Genomic DNA, 22,723 nt, shown 5'->3' on the forward strand with positions numbered 1-22,723 from the left:
CTATTTTGTAGTATCTGTGATATAAAAAAAAGAAAGCGTTATATTTTACCGGTTAATAGGGAATATTATGCAAAATTCTGCGTAGAGGGCGCCATTACCACAATCCATCATAATAGCTTAAGTCTAAATGTCTTACTGTACTTATATTGTTCATCCTAAGATACTGGAATAAGCTGTGGTTACCTATAATTGGACAAACATCTACCCTTAATGTTATGTAAGCTACAGATTATTTTTTCTCTGATGTATTGTCTGTTGGTGATCCTAAATAAATAAAAAAAAAAAAAACACAATCTGAGGGTCTACCGCAAAACAAGAAAATCGAAATTTCGTTATCTAATCTCTCTATCACTCTTGCATATTCGAGCGATAAAGAGGCATAATAACTAAATTTAGATTTTCGCGTTTCTCGGTAGGCCCTTTGTAAACAAGCCGCCTTGATGCATTAATGCCATATTTTATTATCTGTGGAAACTTTTCAAAATACAGTTTAAGACACAGTATGTATAAGTTACTCTATAGCTTACGATAGGTGCTAGTGCTGCACTCTGGCGGCAGAACATTGCAGTAAAAGTCCCTATTGTTTTTGTAATAAGGTAAGATAAGACTAACCTTTTTACAAGCTTTTATTTACTTTCACCTGACCGTTCTCTGCTTGTAATCAAATCTTGCAAGTTAAATTTGATCCACTTCCCGGTTTCCGATGAAGCTGAAAATTTGCATACATATGTAAGTCGAGTGACAATGCAATATTATGGTACCGTCGAGCTGATCTGATGATGGAGACAAGAGGTGGACATAGGAACTCTGTGATAAAACAACGCAACCTAATTGTCTTTGGGGTTTTTAGAATTGTCTCGATGAGTATTAGTTGCCTGTGGAAAGAAAAGTACAGTCAGCGATAAAAGCTTGTACCAAAAATGAAATTTTTGCCAAAAACTTATTCATTATAAGATATATAGTAAGAAAAGTGTGTATGTAAAATAAAACAAAACAGATATTAAATTTTTTATAATTTTATTTTCCGATAAGCCTTATCGTTTTACACGTCTCACTACTAAACACTAGTAACTACATACCCCTAATGGTCTCTAAATGAATAAGAATCTAATGAAACTAATGAACATTAGTACATATCTAATAAAATATTGAATTTAGAGAATCTCTCTACAACATTGGTATTGCTATAAGGCCGCTGATATAATTGACATATACTAAATTTTGTTTTTAAAATGTTCGCAATGTGGAAGCATAAATATTCGAAAATTTTGTGGTAAAATGGAAGCATAGCTTTTCCGGACGGAGCAGATTTCAAACTTCTTGATGACTGACTTCAGATGTTCTTTCTGCAGTTTATGTTGCAAACAACGGCTCAAGAAAAACAAAACATGTTGGTAATACCGCACGTTCTTAATTTTCCAACCAGTGATTTTACTGTTCAGATCTCTTCCTACTTGTAGTCGGTTATTTTTTTTTAATTTCTTGACGGCCAGCGCATTGAGACTTGTGACCAGATGTTCTTTTTTTTTCTAAACGGCCAGTATGTTTACTGTCCAGCAGACAGCTGTACGATCTTGTTGTTAACAGCCAGGACTTCAGCCATGTACTCCTCGTCGGTGACGACGGTGGCCAGTCGTTTGAGGATGGAAAGGAGCTCACCGTCCTTGAGACGGAGCTGCTCGTTGCACTCGTCCACTTCTTCTACCACTTCGTCGGGGATCTGTGGAAGAATAGAAACGTTAGTGGTATGTTTAGAAGGAAGTTTTGGTTTCAGATGTTACAAATGTAAACAGTTAGGACTAGTGACGTATGATGTCTTGTCGCATCGAACGGTATCGAGTAAGTATTAAATTATTTGGAATACATTTTCAATTTCAAAAGATGTTAAATATATGTTTAGAAATTTTTGTACATCTACTTTACAACCTAGCGCATCTAAACATAAGACAAAAACCTGACTTGTGACCTGTAATCCGTGTTATAAGTGATAACACAGTCTATAAACATGTTTGTTATGTCAAGTAGCTTGAAGAAAAAAGGTGTGTGAGATTTCGATCGAATTGGATTCGGTCAGAGCTTTGTGTTTTTTGTGGCCTATGGGATGACTAGTGTTTTTATATTTAAATCAGAAGTGCAGGTAAGAAAAAGGTTCTCATTCCTTAAGATGCTGCGAAAAAATAACCTAGGTACTAGGGAGTATTAAATTTCCAAATATTTACAGATATAGGTGGGTTTCTTTTCTATAATAAACTCGTATTTTGCGATTATTTTTGGGAGACCCGGTACCAAACTGATTAAAACCAGATTATTACAAAGATAGTCCAGACAGCATTGACGTCATACCGCCCGAATTGGGATTCCATCCGTTTTGGATGTGCGCCAGAGATTTATCGCAATTTATAATCCCACTTCCAGATCCCATTCCATTTAATATTTTTCATGATTAACAGCTCGATCCTGTTGCCATCCGCATGTTAAATGTTCCAGTAATTGACACTGACCCAACTGTTGCCACATAATATATATTATTATTTCTAGCAATCGTCAACTATTACAAACAGGCTGTCAAATACCTTGTATATATTGTGTATCTCATATAGCTGTCTTCGATGCGAACTATATTGATATTTCTGCTAATACGTCTATCATACGGTATGTAAAGAAAATTCCAGTCATCAAGACGATGAAAAATAGCCTTTTCGTACGTTTCTATTGGTAGATCTTTGAGACTAATTAGAGCGTGTGAGACTATAGTACTTATTTAAGTGGCGAAAAAATTGCGGTACTGTATAAAATGTAAAGCTCAATATTAAATGTAACGTTTTCCAGTGTAACTCTTTTGTAAAGACTATTTATACCAAAATCACGACAAAAAAGTTTCGGTAAAAAACAAGAATGAATTACCTTCTGAAGCTCCAAGAAGGTTTGGAATTTGAGCTTCTTCCTCTGCTTGCCGTTGTTGCTATCGAAGAACATGGTGAACTCCTGGGTCTTGGGCTTCAGAGGGAAGTAGATACCGGCGGTCAGACGGCCCTTGGGATCCCTGGCTAGAAGACTCCTAAAACGTACAGATTAAGGTTTTAAAAATACGTCATAAATATTCTTTGAAGTTTTTACAAGTTGACCAGTATAGAAAGAGTTAGAAAAGAGATTTTCTCTAGGTTGACAAGGAATTTAATAAGTATGAGGATGAAGAAATGCTATTTTACTTCATGACGAGATCATAATTTCCTCTTACCTAAGATCCCACACCAAGTTCCTCTTCTCCGTGACCTCAACAGCCGTCAGATACGGCTTGGCGACATACATGAGCGACACCTGGGCCTTGGTCTTGTCGCCCCTGGTCTCCCGCTCGTGCCACTCCACATAGTTGGGGTTCTGCAGGTTGAACTGGTAGTTGTAGTCCTTGCGGCAATGGGGCTCGTCCGACTGCGTGAACCAGCCTGGAAAGAAGAACAGAAAGATTGTAGGAAGAATCTTTAAGAACAATCCTGCTAACATGAATTATTTAACCTTTTAGAACGTAAAAAATAGGCGAGGTAGTGAGTCCTCTACGACCCTCGATTGTACTAATTATTCTGGTTAGGCGGAAATGCAAAAAGAGGATCAAAAGTTATGTCAATTCAAATTTGCATTCCGAATTAAACTGTTATTGCTACAACGCCAGAGTGAGAAAGTAATATAATATAGGTGTAGGGATCTTCTCACTTTCAGTAGAAAGCCGTTGTCTCATGCAGGACTCAAGCAAGATATTAATTTAGTTATCTACCAATAGCAGATTGAAGACACCGGAGAGAGGTTTCATGACATTTATGATGACGTTTATAAAGAAATGGGTCTCACTATATATCGATCACGTCTTCATGGACTGTATTATGAGCTCCTAGGAAGTTAAAATAGAGAAAAATCGATATAAGAAATAACACACTTACCAGTATGTGGATAGCAACGATCAGCCATAGCAGTGACGACACGGGAGATGTGGTAACCCAGATCTGACAGGAATATACCCGGTCTGCCGTCGATCTTCACGTGGATAGCGGCCATCACGTGGTCCTTCTCAGTCTCGATCAGGAACCCTTGAGGTCCAGGGAACGAGGTGGTGTAGTCCACCAAGTCCTGGATATTCTCATCGCAAGATATCAACATCATAGACTTGCTGATACCGGGGAAGTCCTTCTCTAAAACTTTCAAACGCTTGATGACTTCCATCCCGAGACCGACACAAGTATGCTTATGCGCTCTGATCGGAGGATTGTACTTCGGGAAGAACTCTTCAAGATACTGATCCGGAGCAGCCATATAGGCGTCGTAAAGAGACAGGAAATTATTAACGGAGTCATAGTTTTCTGAGACGACGATTCGGCTTATCAGCGCCTCGGCCTTCGCCACCAGGTCCTCGTATTGGTGGAGGGTGAGGTGGAGCGCCGGGCGCGCGGCCCCCCAGCGCGGCGGCGGCAGGGGGTGTTCGGCCGGCCATTGTGGACCGGCGTTCTTAGGCCCTGTGCCGAGTCAGCTCAACCACTCGGCGCCCCAGCGGCCCACGACGCGGCGCAGGAGGCGCTCCTCGGACGAGGTGGACGCGACGAGGCCCGCCTCGCGGACCTCGGTGGTCTCCGCTCCCTGCGCATCCGGAGACCACTCTTGACACTTACTTAACGGTTTTAAATTTAACGTTTCTGAAAAGGAAAACGATTTGTTAGCACGGAAGAAAATTAGAGCTGAACGTATGCTATCAATTAACTTGTGACGAAAGAGATATTGAACATTGAGTGGTAATTATAATTATGAGGAAAAACTAAATTGAATAACGTAACAAACTATTTTGTGACAATGAGTTATTTTGCTATTATTACTTTATCCTTCAATGAAATGGGAAAACCGAACAGTAGGTAAGCAGTTGGTATGAACGTGTCAGATTATTAATTCTATTGGGTTATTTATTTTAATGTTGGTATTAATATCCTTATCAAATGTTGACTGGGAAATAGTCAGCATATAAAATTATTTCCTATTATTCCTTTATTCGAAATCAATCTACACACGAAGTCGCGGGCATAAGTTAAACGTTTATAAAAACCGATCGAAATTTAAATACCCATATTCTATTGAAATAATAACTTGACCTTCCTTTCATATTTTTCAGATACATGTTTATTTTTGGCGTTAGTCTTTAAACGATTGGTATGTCTGTATGGTATGGATTGTCTGATAACGTCACATAGAGTAGTCGACTAGTCACATTAGTCAACACGTGAGGCATTGGCGGTTGGTGACAAATTATGCAGACACGTGTTTGCCGTCGCCAGACATGCTTGGCACGCGTGACGCGCGAGGATAAACCGTTGCTTTATTTCGGAAATTGCGTACGTCATTATGAATTTGTTTGGCGTAGTGTCCGAGTTAGGTTTTTATTGAGAATACCTATAAAAGTAGGTAGGTTTTGGTTTCTTTTTTCCGAGTTAAGTGTAGTTATAGCAATTTTACTTTATAAATTATATATTTTTTATAAATTAAATTAGTGACTAATAATGTTCTTTTAGGTTTACAAAGCATAACGGATTTGGTTTTGAAGACAATCAAAAAATAATTTTACTTTAAGGCTGCACGATATTAAATTAAGAATCTGATATCTGAATATATTTAATTATTTAATTTTGAGACTGAAAATAAACGTTTTGATTAGGTACTGTAAGTTAAGTACGAGTATGTACCTTCTAATAAATTAAGGTAACCATCCAGCCAACAATACCTTACTACAAAGGATTTCTAGTATGTCCCTGTTAATACGTTCGTGACACGCATGCCCCTGAGTAACCAACCACTTAACAAATTATCTTAGTCACGGTCGTCAGGAGACCTATCCACTTAGTTACTTACTAGAAACAACTAGTTACTATGGCTCATATTACTCTATAACATTACAAGAAATCAGTGCAAATTGGATCTGAACTGCGCAGTAATTGAATTAACTGAAGGAAGAACGTGACGCAATGACGCTCCCGGTGAACTAATTACTCAAATCGACGGCAAGGTCATAGCGATCCTTTAGGCGGGGCAAGACGGGTTCGTATTAAACCAGTTGAGTTTTAGGCCAAAATCTGAGTAAGTATGACTCTAATGTTGCCAGTTTCTATTTAATTCTGATTCTGAGTAAGTTCGATAATGTATAGAGCATTTTATTAGTTATCCAAGTTCCTAAGATGTCAGGTTATTAAGATCTCAAATTCCTAGCTCTTCAGATTCTCATAATGCCGGATTCTGAGTAGGTCAGAAAATCACATAACCATTGTGACATTGTCATTAAGAACTATCTATTAATTAATTTATCATATTTAATCTTAAAGTGGCCAGTCTCTCAGATATCTGCTGATTGTACCTGGCCTTTTCGAAATTAAATATACATAAAATCTGTCCTAATAAGAAAGCGTTATTTCCAGAATTCATCATTAAAAGAATCTGCTTAATATTTTAATCGAATCGTTGCTAATCGGATGAGATAAGAAACTGCATAAATCCGATCCCAACTTATTACCAATCAGACGTATTACTGTCATGTCACGGGACCATATACGAATCTGACCTACTCAGAAATTGTTTTAAAAAGAAAGTGACTTCTATATCATAAGTCGTATGTCGATATTGTTTTGTTCAGAAAGATACCTATGGCGAATCTGGCCTCTACAGAGTCGGGCTTACTCAGATTCGGGCCCAAAAACGAAACTGTCTCAATACGAATCTGCCCTGGCCCGCCTAAAGGAGTCAAAAAATGTTGTTAGTACTAAATAAAGTTAGAAACAAAAATTTATATTATAACTGCGTCATATCTATGTCGCAAAAATACACATCCTAACGTTCTTAAAGTCATTTCTAGCAATCCTGATCACAAAGTAAATGGGGTATAGTTTAAATATTATTAAAAAATTACTTAACAGAAATATCATGTAAAAATCCTTAAAATTACCTAAAATCTCTTATCGAAAGTGAATTAAAAATTATCAGCTACGTAAACAGGTCAAGGATAAAATCCTTGTTTACAAACAGCTGGTGCAACGTACCCATGGCGTACGCCGACGAAGATCCTTGCTTGTACTCTAAGAGGTTGTTTTCTGGTTCCCCACTTGTGTGAAACTGGCGGCGGAGGGCGCGCGCGGGGTATTTAAAGATGGCGGGCTGGCGGCGTGCGTCATCGCACACAAGCTTGGTGCATGTGTGCACGCACACATAGGTGGTTTGTTTACTGATGATATAGGTTGTATTGTTGACGCACACATTGGTAATGTTTTTGTTTATGTACAGTTGAAAAGAGTTTTGTATTGTTTGTTTCCTATATTCATTTAAGAGGTAATACGGGACACTGGAAATTTCCATTTCATTCATGCCCGAGTCCGATCTCGACTGTGAATTTCTTTGAATATTCTGTGGTGTGGATGTTTCCCAAATTTTCAGGAATTTCAGGTCTTCGCCTTTTTTCCCACACTACCCCAAGTTTTTGAAACCTTTCAAAAGCTCATCTTTTAATTTTTACATGAAATAAGCACTATCACTATAAAAGATTTGAAAAGTTTAAGATTTCAGGAAGAAAATGTTTTCAAATGTTCATGATAATTTGCGCAAATATTGGTAACGACACTTTTAAACTGATTGAAAAGCGTAGGTATCTACCAAATGACGTCATTGCTAAAATTAGCGCCTGAAAAGAAACTAATGATCATTAGACGAGGTGATTGAACTCTATTCGTAGAACCTTTTTTAGGGTTCCGTAGTCAACTAGGAACCCTTATAGTTTCGCCATGTCCGTCTGTCTGTCTGTCTGTCTGTCTGTCCGAGGCTTTGCTCCGTGGTCGTTAGTGCTAGAAAGCTGCAATTTGGCATGGATATATAAATCAATAAAGCCGACAAAGTCGTACAATAAAATCTAAAAATTTAATTTTTTTTAGGGTACCTCCCCTACACGTAAAGTGGGGGTGAATTTTTTTTTTCGCTTCAACCCTAGAGTGTGGGGTATCGTTGGAAAGGTCTTTCAAAACTAATAGGGGTTTTCAAGAAACATTTTTTGATAAAGTGAATATATTCGGAGATAATCGCTCCGAAAGAAAAAAAAATTGTGTCCCCCCCCCTCTAACTTTTGAACCATAGGTCCAAAAAATATGAAAAAAATTGTGGAAGTAGAGCTTAAGAAAGACATTAAATGAAAACTATAGCGGATATGATCAGTTTAGCTGTTTTTGAGTTATCGCAAAAAGTTTTCCCTTCATAGTAAAAAGACTTACTTTAATTAGGTACTGATTATGCAAATTTGTCTATTTGTTTAATTCGGGTGAAAGGTACCGTTTCACCCCTTGGTTAACAATTTACTATACTTTAGGCTCCAGTTTAGCTTATTGTGACGGAAGAGTAACTACGGAACCCTACACTGAGCGTGGCCCGACATGCTCTTGGCCGGTTTTTATTGTATATTTCAGCTCTATTGTTACCTAGATACACAGAAACATTATTTGAACCATTGAACACTGAAAAAGAGTATAATGATAGCCGTTTTGAAACATTGTTGACTATATTCCTCATATATAAGTGAACAAATGAGTCAAATGACCTTCCAACGACCATTACGTTTTTCACCTTTATTCATACCCTAGTGAATAGGTTAATTTTCAGTTCTACGCTCCCTCCTCGTCTGCCTCTTATATCATAAAAAAACGTTTCTTTTCCACTGCCATTTTACTTTAAAATAGCTGGAATAATAGTTATTTAAAACTACTTACTGGTGTGCCGTGGGAATGTTTCCAAAATTACGAAATTTCCACTTCTAAATAAATCAGGAAAATTGATGACAAAGTTTTCTTACCTGTGTAATTTTCCAGAAATTTCCAATCAATAAATCAATCAATTCTTTATTTCGAGATTACAGTGATCCCATTTTTTGTTAGTATTACATAAGATAAGACTTAAAAACTAATGTTAATATTTAAAAGTTATATTAGACTTAATTAATTTAATTAGACTTATCATTATGGGACTACAAACGTGATCCGCAATCATCTTCAGAATGCTGTTTGTGCTATCCCTGGTTCTACGTAGTAAGGAGGCCGCTTTCTTGCGTATAATTGCTGCGAAGCCGTCGGTTCGAGCCTCCGCAAACATGGCGGAGGCGCTGCAGAACCTAGGCAGCCCAACCAGCACCCTGAAGGCATTGTTGTACACCACTCGCAGAGCATTATACGATTTTTGGGTATAGCTGACCCAAAGGCTGCCTGTGTAAAAAGATGAACAACCAATGAACTTGAAAACTTTTCAGAAACTTTCCGCAACATGGGCCTACTGAACACGGAAGTTCGCAGTTTGGTTCATGCCGCAGCAGATGGTTCTGGGTTCGAATCCCGATAAGTGCATTTATTCATGTGATGAGCACGGATATTTGTTCCTCAGTACCCACAACACAAGTCTTCGTGAGCTTATACTGTAGGGATTAGTCAATTTGTGTAAGAATGCCCAATTTATTTATCTATTTGTTAACTGCTGAAAAGACTCTTTTCCCTTTAAGGTGGTTCATTGTTCGATCTCACTACTGATATTTGTTTGTGAACGAGTTATAGTATATGTGTAGATTAGCTATTGACAGTTGACACCGGCTTCAGCTCATGTGTCTGTACCTACTAGACGAGACATAATGCGGCATTTGGTGAAGAGGAACTGCTGAAAAGACCATACTATGATGGCGTACCATTTTGTAAATCTGTTTTTTTTTTCCGCTAAAGTGGTTCAATTGTTTGTTATTCCAAGTATAGTATCTATTTACCCCATGCTGACTTCACGATGTCTTGTATTCGGGTCGGCTAAAACTTTCCCGTCTCTCCTACTACCCTGACTGCAAACCCTACACTCCAGTCCTATCTACTGGGTGCTCCGGTGTCTCGGGCAGGCTGGGTTGTTGCCTAATGAGCCGGTGTGCGAGCGTACTTTGTTTGATTGATGATGATGATGATGAAACAAATAACTTACTTCTTAATGCGAAAAAGACGAAATGTGTCAAATTTTCGCTGCCGAATGTAAGAAAATCTGAAACTATCATCACATTAAATGGCGAAGCGCTGGACCTTGTCGAGAATACGGTTTTTCTGGGCCTTACTTTAGATAATAAACTGCAATGGGCCCCTCACATATCTGCCCTGGCGAAAAGGTTGAGCTCTGCCGCGTATGCAGTAAGAACTAACTAACTGACTAACTGCTTTGGCTCAGCGATCCAAAAAGAATCTTGGCCTCCGAAACGAGAGAACGCCACCTGTCCCGATCCAGCGCGGTTTCCTGCCATGAATTGGCATTCAGCCGACGCAGGTCCGCCTCCACGACATCACACCAGCGGTGCCTGGGGTGCAGTAAGAAGAATCAGGCAATTTACTGACGTGGAGACAGCTCGCCTAGTTTACTTCAGTTACTTTCACAGTATTATGTCTTATGGCATACTGGCGTGGGGCAAAGCAGCTGACATAGAAACCATCTTCGTTCTTCAGAAGAGGGCAATCAGATCTATTTATAACATGGCTTCTCGTGACTCACTGAGAGAACGATTCAAGGAAATAGATATTCTCACAGTAGCTTCACAATACATACTAGATGTGATAATGTATACGCATAAGAATATAAAGTCCTTTAAGATTTAACAATTTTTTATTTTTTTTCTTCTTTGACATTTGGAGAACCTTTACACCTCCAAACCTTATTATTGTGTATTATTATTTTTCTCAGACCGTGGGGACCTTATACATCTCCAAACTTAATGTATTTACCGTGGAGACTATACGTCTCTGTCATATTGTATAATATACTTGACTTGGTACATACTAGTTATGTACAGAATGTAGCATTAGTTTATGAGACTGCTAGTTTAACAGTCCAGACGCGGTTTATTTATTTAGTATAAATTTTATTTTGACACTTGGAGAGACTTTACACCTCCAAATTTTATTAGTATTAGTACTCTGACATTGGGGACCTTTTACATCTCCAGATTTAATGTGTTTTTAACTATAGAGACTATATATCTCTATTGTATTGTATTAATTATTTATTTTAAGATTATTATTATGTAATGTTTACCCAGGTATTAGCTGTTGTATTTATAAATGTTGTTATGTATTTTTCATGTCACTATATGATGTTACTATAAATGCTGTATTGACTTGTAAAAGAGCCCTTGAGGCCTACTTGCAGAATAAATTTTTGAATTTTGAATTTTGAATTTTTGAATTTTGAATTTTGATTTCGCGGTTGAGGCTTAGCCGGTGTGATGTGAAGCTGACATACTCCACCGACTCGCTGCCTCTTAGGTCGAATCAGTGCTATTTTGTATCAACATCGCCTCCTCCTTGTAGTCTCCCCTTCCTAGTCCTTGCTGCAGGAAGTGCTGGCTGGAGTTACCCCGAGCATTCATTAAGGTGGTCCAATTATTTGTTATTCGTTATTATTATTCGATCTCGTTACTGTTATCTCTTTGTGAAGTGTTATGGCCTACGTGGAGATTACCTATTGACATAGGCTTCAGCTCATGTGTCTGTACTAGATAACACACATCCGTACACAACACGTGTGTGGACAGCACGCGCGCCCCACGTTGTCTTATCATATCAGTTTCAGGTTGTGGTTCACATTGTTATGCACGAGTGCGAGTTTTATACTATAATAAAGTATGGACGCTAATCCGCAAGAGTTTTGTACATTGACCCACCCGCCATCTCTATCGTACTCGCGTAATTGGGTACTTGACACATGTTGAATATTATAACAAAATTTAGCTAAAGTGATAGAAAATGGGCCATTCATTATAAAAAAGTGGAATTTAAAAAGACATATTGAGAATGAGATAAAAAATACAAGGCTTCGAAGCCTCAATTTTTTTTATTACTTTCAAATATAAAAAAGAAAATTATACCATTCGATTCCTTAAGTGTTCTTGAGAAATAAATTGCATGACAACTATATACATAAACGCAATATTTCACGGTCAAAATAGCAATTTTCTTGATCTTCCCTACAATCCCTACATTTAGGACAGACGAATGTAATGTGACGTCACATTACATTATCATTTTGTTAGAGGCGTTTCAATCGTCGAGTGCGAGCGTCAGACTAACTCTCATTTCTGACCTTTGTGTTGCTTAAATGCCATGAGTCCTAAGATCGATTGACATTATTTACAATAACCGGTCAAGAGCATGTCGGGCCACGCTCAGTGTAGGGTTCCGTAGTTACTCTTCCGTCACAATTAGCTAAACTGGAGCTTAAATTATAGTAAATTGTTAACCAAGGGATGAAACGGTACCTTTCATCCGAGTTAAACAAATAGGCAAATTTGCATAATCAGTACCTAATTAAAGTAAGTCTTTTTACTATGAAGGGGAAACTTTTTGCGATAACTCAAAAACAGCTAAACTGATCATGTCTGCTATAGTTTTCATTTAATTTCTTTCTTAAGCTCTACTTTCACGATTTTTTTCATATTTTTTTGACCTATGGTTCAAAAGTTAGAGGGGGGGGGACACATTTTTTTTTTCGTTCGGAGCGATTATCTCCGAATATATTCACTTTATCAAAAAATGTTTCTTGAAAACCCCTATTAGTTTTGAAAGACCTTTCTAACGATACCCCACACTCTAGGGTTGAAGCGAAAAAAAAATTTCACCCCCACTTTACGTGTAGGGGAGGTACCCTAAAAAAAATTAAATTTTTAGATTTTATTGTACCACTTTGTCGGCTTTATTGATTTATATGTCCATGCCAAATTTCAGCTTTCTAGCACTAACGACCACGGAGCAAAGCCTCGGACAGACAGACAGACAGACAGACAGACGGACATGGCGAAACTATAAGGGTTCCTAGTTGACTACGGAACCCTAAAAAACTGTCAAGTAGCCAATTATATTTTTGTCCCGCCGCTAACGATAAATACTACTGTGCGAGCGTGAGCGGGACAGCAATACAAATATGCGCATGAGATCGAATAGAGGCAGGATATGACGGGCAATACACGAAGATCTTCGCGCTTAGAGTCCTTACTTTGTGTTCAGTTACGCCTTAATAATATACTTTCTGTATTCACTGTGGCAACACCATGTCACAGTTGACATTCAAATATTCAAAAGACAAACTGTTGCCCTGTCATACAGTTGACAGAGCCAGTGTGTCACGAACCTACCACGAGATCACATCGTTCCGCTATTCTCGTTATTATTTTCGCGTTGACCCAAAGCACTACTACCAGTAACATTATTAGCACATATTTAGTATCAGTGTTGTGTAGCCGAAGGACGCCGTGCACATCCGTGAAGTGGAAAATCCGAGGTCTAAGTTGGATGACTCAAGGTAACGGTTCTAAGCTTACTTCTAGCTTGCGACAAAGGACAGCCGGAATCGCCACCAGCGGTCTTCAGCGGCGACCGACGATTTCACTCCACAACTCCCGGACTGGAAGGTAACTTCGCCCTACACTGTTCTTTTACACTCAAGCTCAACTCAGTAATTTATTTCATCGCAACACAACTTTCTTGCTCAACCGACCCCTAAATTTCATTCCCTATCGCCCCCCTTTTTCGAATTACAGTCCACTCTCTCGCTATTGAACACTTTGCAAGACTATGGTTTTCACCTGTTTAAGGAAGAGGGATTATTTTTTACTAGTGTAAAGCAAGGCTTTTTTGGTAAACGAGCAGCAATATACATGCTTTGTTTTTAAACCTCTATTGCAGAATAGAATGTTCAATTGCCCCAATCTGTAGTTCGAATTCCCAAAAGTGTAGAATATTAGTGAAAAAAATGCCCGTAATGTAAGTTTTGGGTTTCGGGAACAAAAAAAAAACAACTTATATTTTTCTGTGTAATCAGTATCAACTAGAATTAGATATCAGAATATGCTAAAGAAAAGCTTGAGTGGCATGGGCGTAGGCAGGTTCAGGCAGGGGAGGGCAGCTCAAATTTTAAGTACAATACAATGTATGCCCCTTTGCGGCGTTTCTATTCATTAAGTCTCCAATATAGATAGGTAGGCTAGGGATCACCTAAGGTCATGCCCAAAACCAATTGACGTCACCAGGGCGAGGCTCGTCGCACCCACAGCAAATGAACCCCCGGCATACGACCTTGGGGGAACCATTATCTTTTGTCTAAGACACACATAGGTCTCTATAGGTGGAGTCGTTAAAATAGGTCTTTAGTTTTTTTGTTATAGAACAGAGGCTCCCATTTTGCTTTTGGGCACAGACCCCAGTAAATAATAATTATAATCATGTTAAAAATAAAAGGTGTAACAAATAAATGAATACATTGTATATTATAGGACATATTATTATGAAAAAAATACTAAGTCCCACAGTAAGCTCAATAAGGCTTGTGTTGTGGGAGACAAAAATCAAAAATAGTGAGGAGTTACATGCGCTTTGCCGATCCTAACCCCCCCCTCGTTGAGCTCTGGCAACCTTACTGACCGGCAGGAACACAACACTATGAGTAGGGTCTAGTTGGCTGCGGTTTTCTGTAAGGTGGAGGTACTTCCCCAGTTGGGCTCTGCTCTAGATCTGGAATGACATCCGCTGTGCTGTGCCTTACCACGTAAAGCGAGATGACATTCACAATGCCATCTCTCTTTTGGACGTAGTTTAAGGACGTACCCGGGTCCAGGTGTTTCTTGCGAGAACACCATATTCGGAGAATTTGTGAGTCATGTCGGTATGTGTTGTTTGTATACCAGTAAGTAGGTACCCGTACTTAGGTAGCAAGCTCATGTAAAAGAAATTAGCAGGTTATTAACACATAGTTACGTAACACCATGCTATAATATGGTGCAATTTTAGAAGTATCTTAGAATTGTAATGTTTGAAGATGGTACTTATCTGTCTATCATTGTTATCGAGTTGTCATGCCTAGATCATCATCATCCCGTCCCATCCGGTTTCGGTCTCGGGCGACTGATTTTGTACTGGCTAGTGAGAGCGACGATCAAGAGCTCTCAGGTGGCTGTCAATGTGTACGGCCACACTCACCGCAAGTCAGCACCCCTCCGACAAAATTGTAGCTTATGACCGCAGGTGGCTTCGCGTCGAGTTCCACTCGTCTCTGATGGCCTACCGCGAACCACGTTCAACGTGTTACCTCCCTATCACGCTTACGTACGAATTTACAAGTGCGACAGAGAGGCAACACGTCGAACGTGGTTCGCGGTAGGCCTCCGGCTCTTCAAAGGCTTGCACTTTTGTAAGTATCCTAGATATCGTTTATAAGTCGTATAATTGATAGAAGCAGCTCGATTCGGACAACCAATGTCACTTTGACGCTAGAAATATTGTAGATAGATCTTATTGGGATCATAGCGGAATCAAAATAAACGTCAATTATGTCGTTTAGTTATCGATCTTTTAAATATATTTCCAAGATCTTAAACATGTGTTAATCATTCATCGAATCGGGCCGTCTTCCAAATGTAGGCCAAAATGGACTCGAATGAGTATTTTGTCTAGATGCGACTATTATTCAAATGTAATTGACAAAATATGTTTAAACAAACTGGCCAAGAGCATGTCGGGCCATGCTCAGTGTAGGGTTCCGTAGTTACCCTTCCGTCACTGTCACACAGCACAAAAGTTCCTACATACCTACTGGGTGGGTAAAGCCTGACCAGTAATATATGATCACGCGCCATATTGCATAATTTCATTGGAACTAATTTTTTCATACTAAACTGAACTGTCACCCTATACATGAGAATGACAGCGCCCCCTTGACAATGATCATATATTCCTGGTCAGGCTTTACTTAGGTAAACTAAACTTTTGCAGCTCGCTCTTTCTTTGTGTTAACTTTAATAATTTAAACAATTTATAGGTATTATGTATGTTAAGTTCCAATTAGTACTAGTATCTACGAATTCTCCTTGCTGAACCAAAAAAAAATTCAACCAACCTAAAAAAACTCGAACCTGAAATTTCCACACCTGAAAAAAATACTGCGTCACAACAAACATGTTTGTCTGCTAATTTATCGTTCTAAACATTATGAATAAACGCATTCTATATTTGAAAGTGCGCGTGTGTGCGTATCGTATGTGTACACGCACTTCATTCAATATTTACTATGCATGTGTGCGTGTACGACTGATACAGTTATTATAGAATGTAGCTAATGTACACGGCGATTTGAACTTTATGCCTAATTTTATAAGGTTGTTTTAATAGTAAATAAAATTTGGTCGAGTCAGGAAGATAACTAGGGACGCAATCTGGTACTTTTCCGATATTATTTATGTTTGTATACAGAAATTGCGCAGTTGATTAGATTCAGATGAGAGGATTCGATAATGTTGACAATTTGATGACTTTTTTTGATTGATTATGATAATTTCGTCATTGGTTTGATGAGAAAATTATGTTATTGATCATCGCAAAAAAAATACTTTTGTCTCAATTTGTTCATACCTATCTTATTTCTGTCTGCCAGAAGTAAAAGTGTAGTTTTTTAGGCAGTCTGGCTGTTAGCACGGCATTTCCTTGCACCCACCCAGTGTTAATGCAATTGACAATTAACCATTAGTCCATCACAAATTGAACCGTAAACTGTAGCCGTCCGTTGCGGTTTCTGGTTCAATTTCGGGTTAAAGAATATTTTTATTTTCTCAAAAAGAACATTAACATTTCACTTATATGAGGAACATTTTTCTATAAAATTTGATGAATAGGTACATACATTTCGTAATTATTATTTATACATTGCGTAGATAAAGTATTTAAGTTTTACAAATGTTTGGTTCAACAAACATGCATTAATATAATACGATAAACGTAAACAATAATATTACAGATTTATTTCTAAGTACTAAAGCATGCAGTATCACTAAAATTACATGGTTTGTAATTAAAGTAATTATCATAATGACAAAATATAAGTTCGAGAGATCCAGAAATTACACATTAAAAATTAAAAAAAATTAAAAATTAAAAAAAGCGGCCAAGTGCGATTCGGACTCGCCCATGAAGGGTTCCGTACCATTTATGACGTATTAAAAAAAATCTACTTACTAGATGTTGTTCAACATTTTACCACTTTGGACACACATTTGACCACTTTGGAAGTGTCTCTCGCCCAAACTATTCATTTTAGAAAAAAATGATATTAGAAACCTTAATATCATTTTTGAAGACCTATCCATAGATACCCCACATGTATGGGTTTGATGAAAAAAGATTTTTTGAGTTTCAGTTCTAAGTATGGGGAACCCCCAAAATTTATTGTTATTTTTTTTCTATTTTTGTGTGAACATCTTAATGCGGTTCATAGAATAGATCCACTTACTTAGTTTGAACAGTATAGCTCTTATAGTTTCGGAAAAAAGTGGTTGTGACATAATCGGACAGACAGACGGACATGACGAATCTATAAGGGTTCCGTTTTTTGCCATTTGGCTACGGAACCCTAAAAATGAGGTAGACGTAGAATTTCAACGGGCAAGTTGCACAAACAAGGTTTACATAGTGAAACAGTAGGTAACTCAGTAGACTTTCGTCATTTAGGATATAGTGTTTTAATTTATTTTTAAATATTTTAAAATTGCGTGCAATTTTATAGTATCAGGTAATTTATTATATAACTGTACTCCTGCAAAAGTTACTATTGCGCTTTTTATTTGTGATGGTTATTCAATTTGTAGTGGTTAATAGTCAATTCAACATGCTTATACCTTGGCAATGCTGGCAGGGCTGTCTAGGTAACATATGGCACGGGTCAGACACGGGTACGGGCAGCATCCGGTCGCTGTACCCTAGATTCCATGAAATAGTTGAAACGGCCTCTAAAAGTCGCACAAAGCTTCCCAAATGTTCGGGACACCATTGTGCCGTGTACGGGAAAGACAGAGAACGTACCTACTTATAGAGGAGCGATAGCAGAAATTTTCGATTTAAACTTTTTAGGGTTCCGTACCCAAATTGGAAAACGGGACCCTATTACTAAGACTCCGCTGTCCGTCCGCCTGTCTGTCTGTCACCAGACTGTTTCTCATGAACCGTGATAACTAGACACATGGTATTATGTCAGTGACTAGACAGTTGAAATTTTCACAAATGATGTATTTCTGTTGCCGCTATAACAACAAATACTATAAAGTACGGAACCCTCGGTGGGCGAGTCCGTCTCGCACTAGTCCGGTTTTTTAACCACCAACGCAAGAAGAGGGGTTTTATAAGTTTGACGTCAATGTCTTTCTGTGACCGTAGCTCTCAAATGGATGGACCTATTTCGATGCGATTTTTTTTGCGTAAAAGCGAGTTTCCTTGCGATAGTTCTTATATAGCTATGTTTGATAAAAATGCCTTGAGTACATATTTTAGAAAGTATATAGGTATATTTATATGGTATGTAAGATGTACTTATGATGGCTTTTGTGTGCGTAGGGGTTTTATTAATTTAAAATTTAATAGTTATTAATTGAATTATATATATATACTTTAATTTTTTTATTAAAACTTTAATGTAGGTACAACTACGAGTATGTACAAATGGCAGACTTAATACTAATGCGGACTAAACAGCGATACATATGTACAATTGACTGCATAAAGACTCATTACCTCAAAGGTTAACTGGAAGAGATCCTATACAGGGATAAGTTCGCCTTTGTTGTATTTAATTTACTCTGTAACTGTGTTTTTCTTTTTCGTGTTATTTCTATGTACAAAAAAGTATATACATACATACATAAAGAAAAGTACCTATACATAGTTAATTGAATGACAGTTTCGCTGTAAAATTATATAGGTACATATGTCGTAACATATATAGGGTAGATTGGGGCGAATCGGATCATAGGGCTAATCGGATCAAACTAAACACATTGGTGATATTTAAAATATTACTTATGACTGCCGTCGCAGGCGAGGAGAAATTTACGGGGCTATTTTAGTGTGCTCATATCAATGCAATATTCTAATTTCAACGGATTTTTCAACCTGAGCCGTTCACCCTGTGATCCGATTCGCCTCGGTCTACCCTGTTTACCTAGGACGGGACGATATTGGATATACCTAGATTCATTGCAAACAAACCGTAATCCAAATCCCAAGAAGTCTAGCGAGTCATTTCATTGAAACATACTCCACCAGCCCACCGCATAAAAAGCGTAACAGCCATTAGATATCTCATTCAATAATGTATCGTATTCACATGTAATAAGTTCCAAATTCAAGTTTCCCTATAGCTGTGATGTCTGTTGATGCTTGTATGCAGATTGCGTAACATGATGTAGATGACGTCACATTAACCGTTACACAATTTGCACATTAGGTAAGCAATGTCCTTGGGGAAATACGCCATCGCCGCGTCAGGGTAATACCAATAATAATAGTACTATTAATAGATATAAGGTGACTGTGGGCAAGACCGGCATACTTTATTTATTTTTTACATTGGAGTATTCTAGCTCCGTTAATTATTCACTTACGTGACCGCTTGTAATCACATACGATGAAGAATTTCATATATAATAATTAAGCTATAGTGACAGATCATTTTAATCATTAATTAAGCAAAAACAATAGTATTTTTAAAAATTCGGCGAGTAGACGGACTTCCCGTGTAGTTTAAGGTAAGTCCGTCTAGTAACGTTATCAGCCATACTATGGGTGCTTATGTGTTCGTATTAGAATCCTTACAAAGAATGAAACCAGACAATGAAAAGTGTACTCTAAACTTGTTAATATAGGGTTTAGATTCGAAATAAACACAATTTTTCTTATTAAAAGGTAAGTCCGGCATATACTACGTAAATGGGGTGGTAAACCTTTTTTGGAAAATAATTATACGTACTTATTTTTTTTCTTCTCAAATAAAATACCAATAGTCATTTTAAATTTACTCGTTGTTTTAAATTTACGGAGATCAAAGAGGGTTACATAAATAAGCTCATAGTAGTAGCAAGTTTAAATCAAATAGTGATTGGCAAATCAAACTCCATAACACAAGTAGGTACCCTACATACGTAAATTTTCAGGATAAGTAAGGCGAAGAACCCACGTCACATAGCGGCGTGGCACACGCGGTACAGCGTTGGCGTGGCGCGTAACCTTGTATCACGGTGTAGGCAAATCGCCTAAATCACGATAAATACAATAAATGTTCAGAAATAAAAAATACGTATGGACTCGTATGGCTGCAGTGATTTTAATCTTCAAAACTATCAAGAAAATATGACTGTACAACCGTATTCTAAAATTCAAGAGGAGTAAAAAGGGTAATAATATGTGTCATAGGTATAATAATATAACATATGAAGGTGATGGTCATGGATTCGAATACCGGTAGGGGCATTTGCTTGTATAACCTACACAGATATTTGTTCCTTCAGTCATGTTTGTTTTTTATATATTTATCTATATGAGTTTCTATATGTCGTCGCCTAGCATCAATAGTAAAAGCTAAGCTATGATTAGCTTGCGGCCAATATTTATTCATTTATTTACTTAATAGGTATTTTCTTATTTGTATTTTCGGTTACATAGTGCTGAGGATAAAGAACACATTTCTTGACTAGTTTCGAGATTAAAATTGTTAATAAATACAAAACACAAACATCATGCGCAATGTCGTAAAGATGCGTATCTGTAGTAACCTTATAAAATCGTAATAAATAATATTGAAGCCATTTAACAGTTGGTAACCTCTGATTCAAGGAAAGTCCGGCATATGACGGACTTTCCTTGTGCATAGTAGACGGACTTTCCAACTTAGCAAAATTTTAATGTGATGAATGATGGAACGTATAATTACAAAACTAAGCCAATATCTTATAATTTAAACACATAATAAAGATTGCCGGGTCTTATATTACTTACGTAGTCGAGTTCTGGTGCAAAATCTTGTCACAAACTATTTTTAACAATTTTATTTGCAAAGACTGTCGCACTATCACTTCGAGTTCCATACACGTAATGACTTGTTTACGCGGATTGCTCTGAAGTTCGTTGTCACAGCGCCATCTGTTTTAGAGTGAGGGAACTAGCGCGAAAAACTGACTTATAAACTCGACGCCAAAGCGGCAAACGCTTTCTAATTCAAGAGTTATAATGTGTTGACGGACTTGCCTTGTAGACGGTCTTGCCCACAGTGACCTTACCTAAAATATGTATTTACCAATTATAAATTTGAAAATTCTGCGATATACAGCATGTAACAAAACGAAAGGCAAAGAAAGAGGCCCATTAAATGCCCATTAAGAGGCTGTCAATACCTAAAGCGCGCACACTGTCTATTTGTATCAGAGTAAATGAGATAGCACTGTCGCATGTTACTGGGCCTGGGCAAGGGAATAATAAGAAAAATATTTAAATAAAAAATAGTGGATTATTAGTGTAATATTTAACTCGACCAAGGTTTAGATATAAATGTTTTGAAATTGTGATTTTAATTGCAGACCCATAAGTCAAAACAATAAAGACATAAAACCGTTTAATTGTGATTTTAAGACCAATCTTTGCAATTATTTTCTATCGAGCCGATTTCGTTCAATCATGTATCGAGTACAACCACCACGGTCTTTGAAATATAATTAATATGAACATATATTTTTCTTACTTGACTAAAACAAATAGTCTTTCTTAAAAAACTGTTTAAGTAACATCAATTTCAAGGACATTGGGTGTTGACAGCCTCAGACGGAAAAATAAGAAAATGCAGAGCGAGGCCACATCTCTACGCAGCGCCAAGGAGATTCGAAATACGCTGGCAGTCGACAATTCGAGTCGCTCTTCGTTGGATGCGGTCCAGAGGGTGAAGCTGGTACTGGGGTGCCCCTGCCCATAGATGGGAACAGTATTCTATGTGTGGGCGCGACTGCGCCTTATAAAGCTATAGGCGTTCTAATTCTTATTCAATGGAATGTAGGAGTTCTAATCACAGTAACATTAATAAATATAAAAGATGGGAAAAAAAGAAGATATTTTGTAAACAATCATAAATCAGTTAAAAATATAAAAAAATAAAAACCACAATAAAGATTTGTCAGGTGTGGGGTTCGAACCCACGCTCCCTCTCGGGAACCAGAGCTTAAATCTGGCGCCTTAGACCACTCGGCCAACCTGACTTGTTTGGAGCGGCCAAAAATAACAACATGTTTGGCTTGTATACACGATAACTAACTTTTTAACTTTATTGCTAATGCTGTATCGAATTGTGATTTATTTTTTACACTTTACGTCACTTAGCTCATGATTAGAATTAAATTATCAGAAAAACATGATTAATTAACGTTCTTAATAAGGTATAAGTTTTCATATGACTTTGAAAATACGGCTAATTCGATCTGTTGATTCGTATAACAAACAATAATAATGAACAGGAAACTTTTTTAACTTTACGATTATACCGCCATCTGTGATCTTTGTATACAAGCAGTTCATTTACGTCTGGGCTTATGTTAGTTCAGTAGCGCATGGGTAGATGGCGTAAAAATCAAACCTCGTATTTGTAATAAAAGTTACGTACATTTTTCTTAATTCGCCTTCTTAGTGCTAACAATTAATTTTGTATTTATTCATTAATCATATTAATGTGAATGTAGTATCTAAACAACTGTTAATGTATATGACCACCATTTTAAATTACGTATGTATTTATAGTATCGATTATCGTGATAAGAGCTGTACAGACAAATGTGTTACCCCATAAATGAATACCAAAAAAATATTTTATT

General features: G+C 37.5%; 1 protein-coding gene and 1 non-coding gene across 2 annotated transcripts; both read right to left on the reverse strand.

Annotated features, from left to right (window-relative positions):
• Positions 1-1,000: 1,000 nt before the first annotated feature.
• On the reverse strand, positions 1,001-7,158 carry LOC133526724 (uncharacterized). The gene is made up of 5 exons (XM_061863448.1): positions 7,059-7,158; positions 3,933-4,679; positions 3,239-3,443; positions 2,905-3,058; positions 1,001-1,720 (listed from the first exon to the last, which is right to left on the reverse strand). The coding sequence occupies exons 2-5, from the start codon at positions 4,300-4,302 to the stop codon at positions 1,547-1,549; spliced, it is 903 nt and encodes a 300-aa protein (XP_061719432.1). The 5' UTR covers positions 4,303-4,679; positions 7,059-7,158; the 3' UTR covers positions 1,001-1,546.
• Positions 7,159-22,030: 14,872 nt separating this feature from the next.
• Positions 22,031-22,114, reverse strand: Trnal-uaa (transfer RNA leucine (anticodon UAA)). Its single transcript has one exon. It is a non-coding gene; the product is annotated as a tRNA-Leu (tRNA).
• Positions 22,115-22,723: the final 609 nt, after the last annotated feature.

The sequence above is a fragment of the Cydia pomonella genome, chromosome 16 (genome assembly GCF_033807575.1).
Source record: "Cydia pomonella isolate Wapato2018A chromosome 16, ilCydPomo1, whole genome shotgun sequence".
Taxonomy (NCBI): Eukaryota; Metazoa; Arthropoda; class Insecta; order Lepidoptera; family Tortricidae; genus Cydia; species Cydia pomonella.

Excerpts from the sequence above, each read along its gene's own strand:
- LOC133526724 (XM_061863448.1), bottom strand. The coding sequence starts at position 4,302 with ATGGCTGCTCCGGATCAGTATCTTGAAGAGTTCTTCCCGAAGTACAAT. Across the intron at positions 3,444-3,932 it reads TCGTTGCTATCCACATACTG|GCTGGTTCACGCAGTCGGAC; the intron begins GTAAGTGTGTTA and ends TCTTCTTTCCAG. Across the intron at positions 1,721-2,904 it reads CCTTCTTGGAGCTTCAGAAG|ATCCCCGACGAAGTGGTAGA; the intron begins GTAATTCATTCT and ends ATTCTTCCACAG.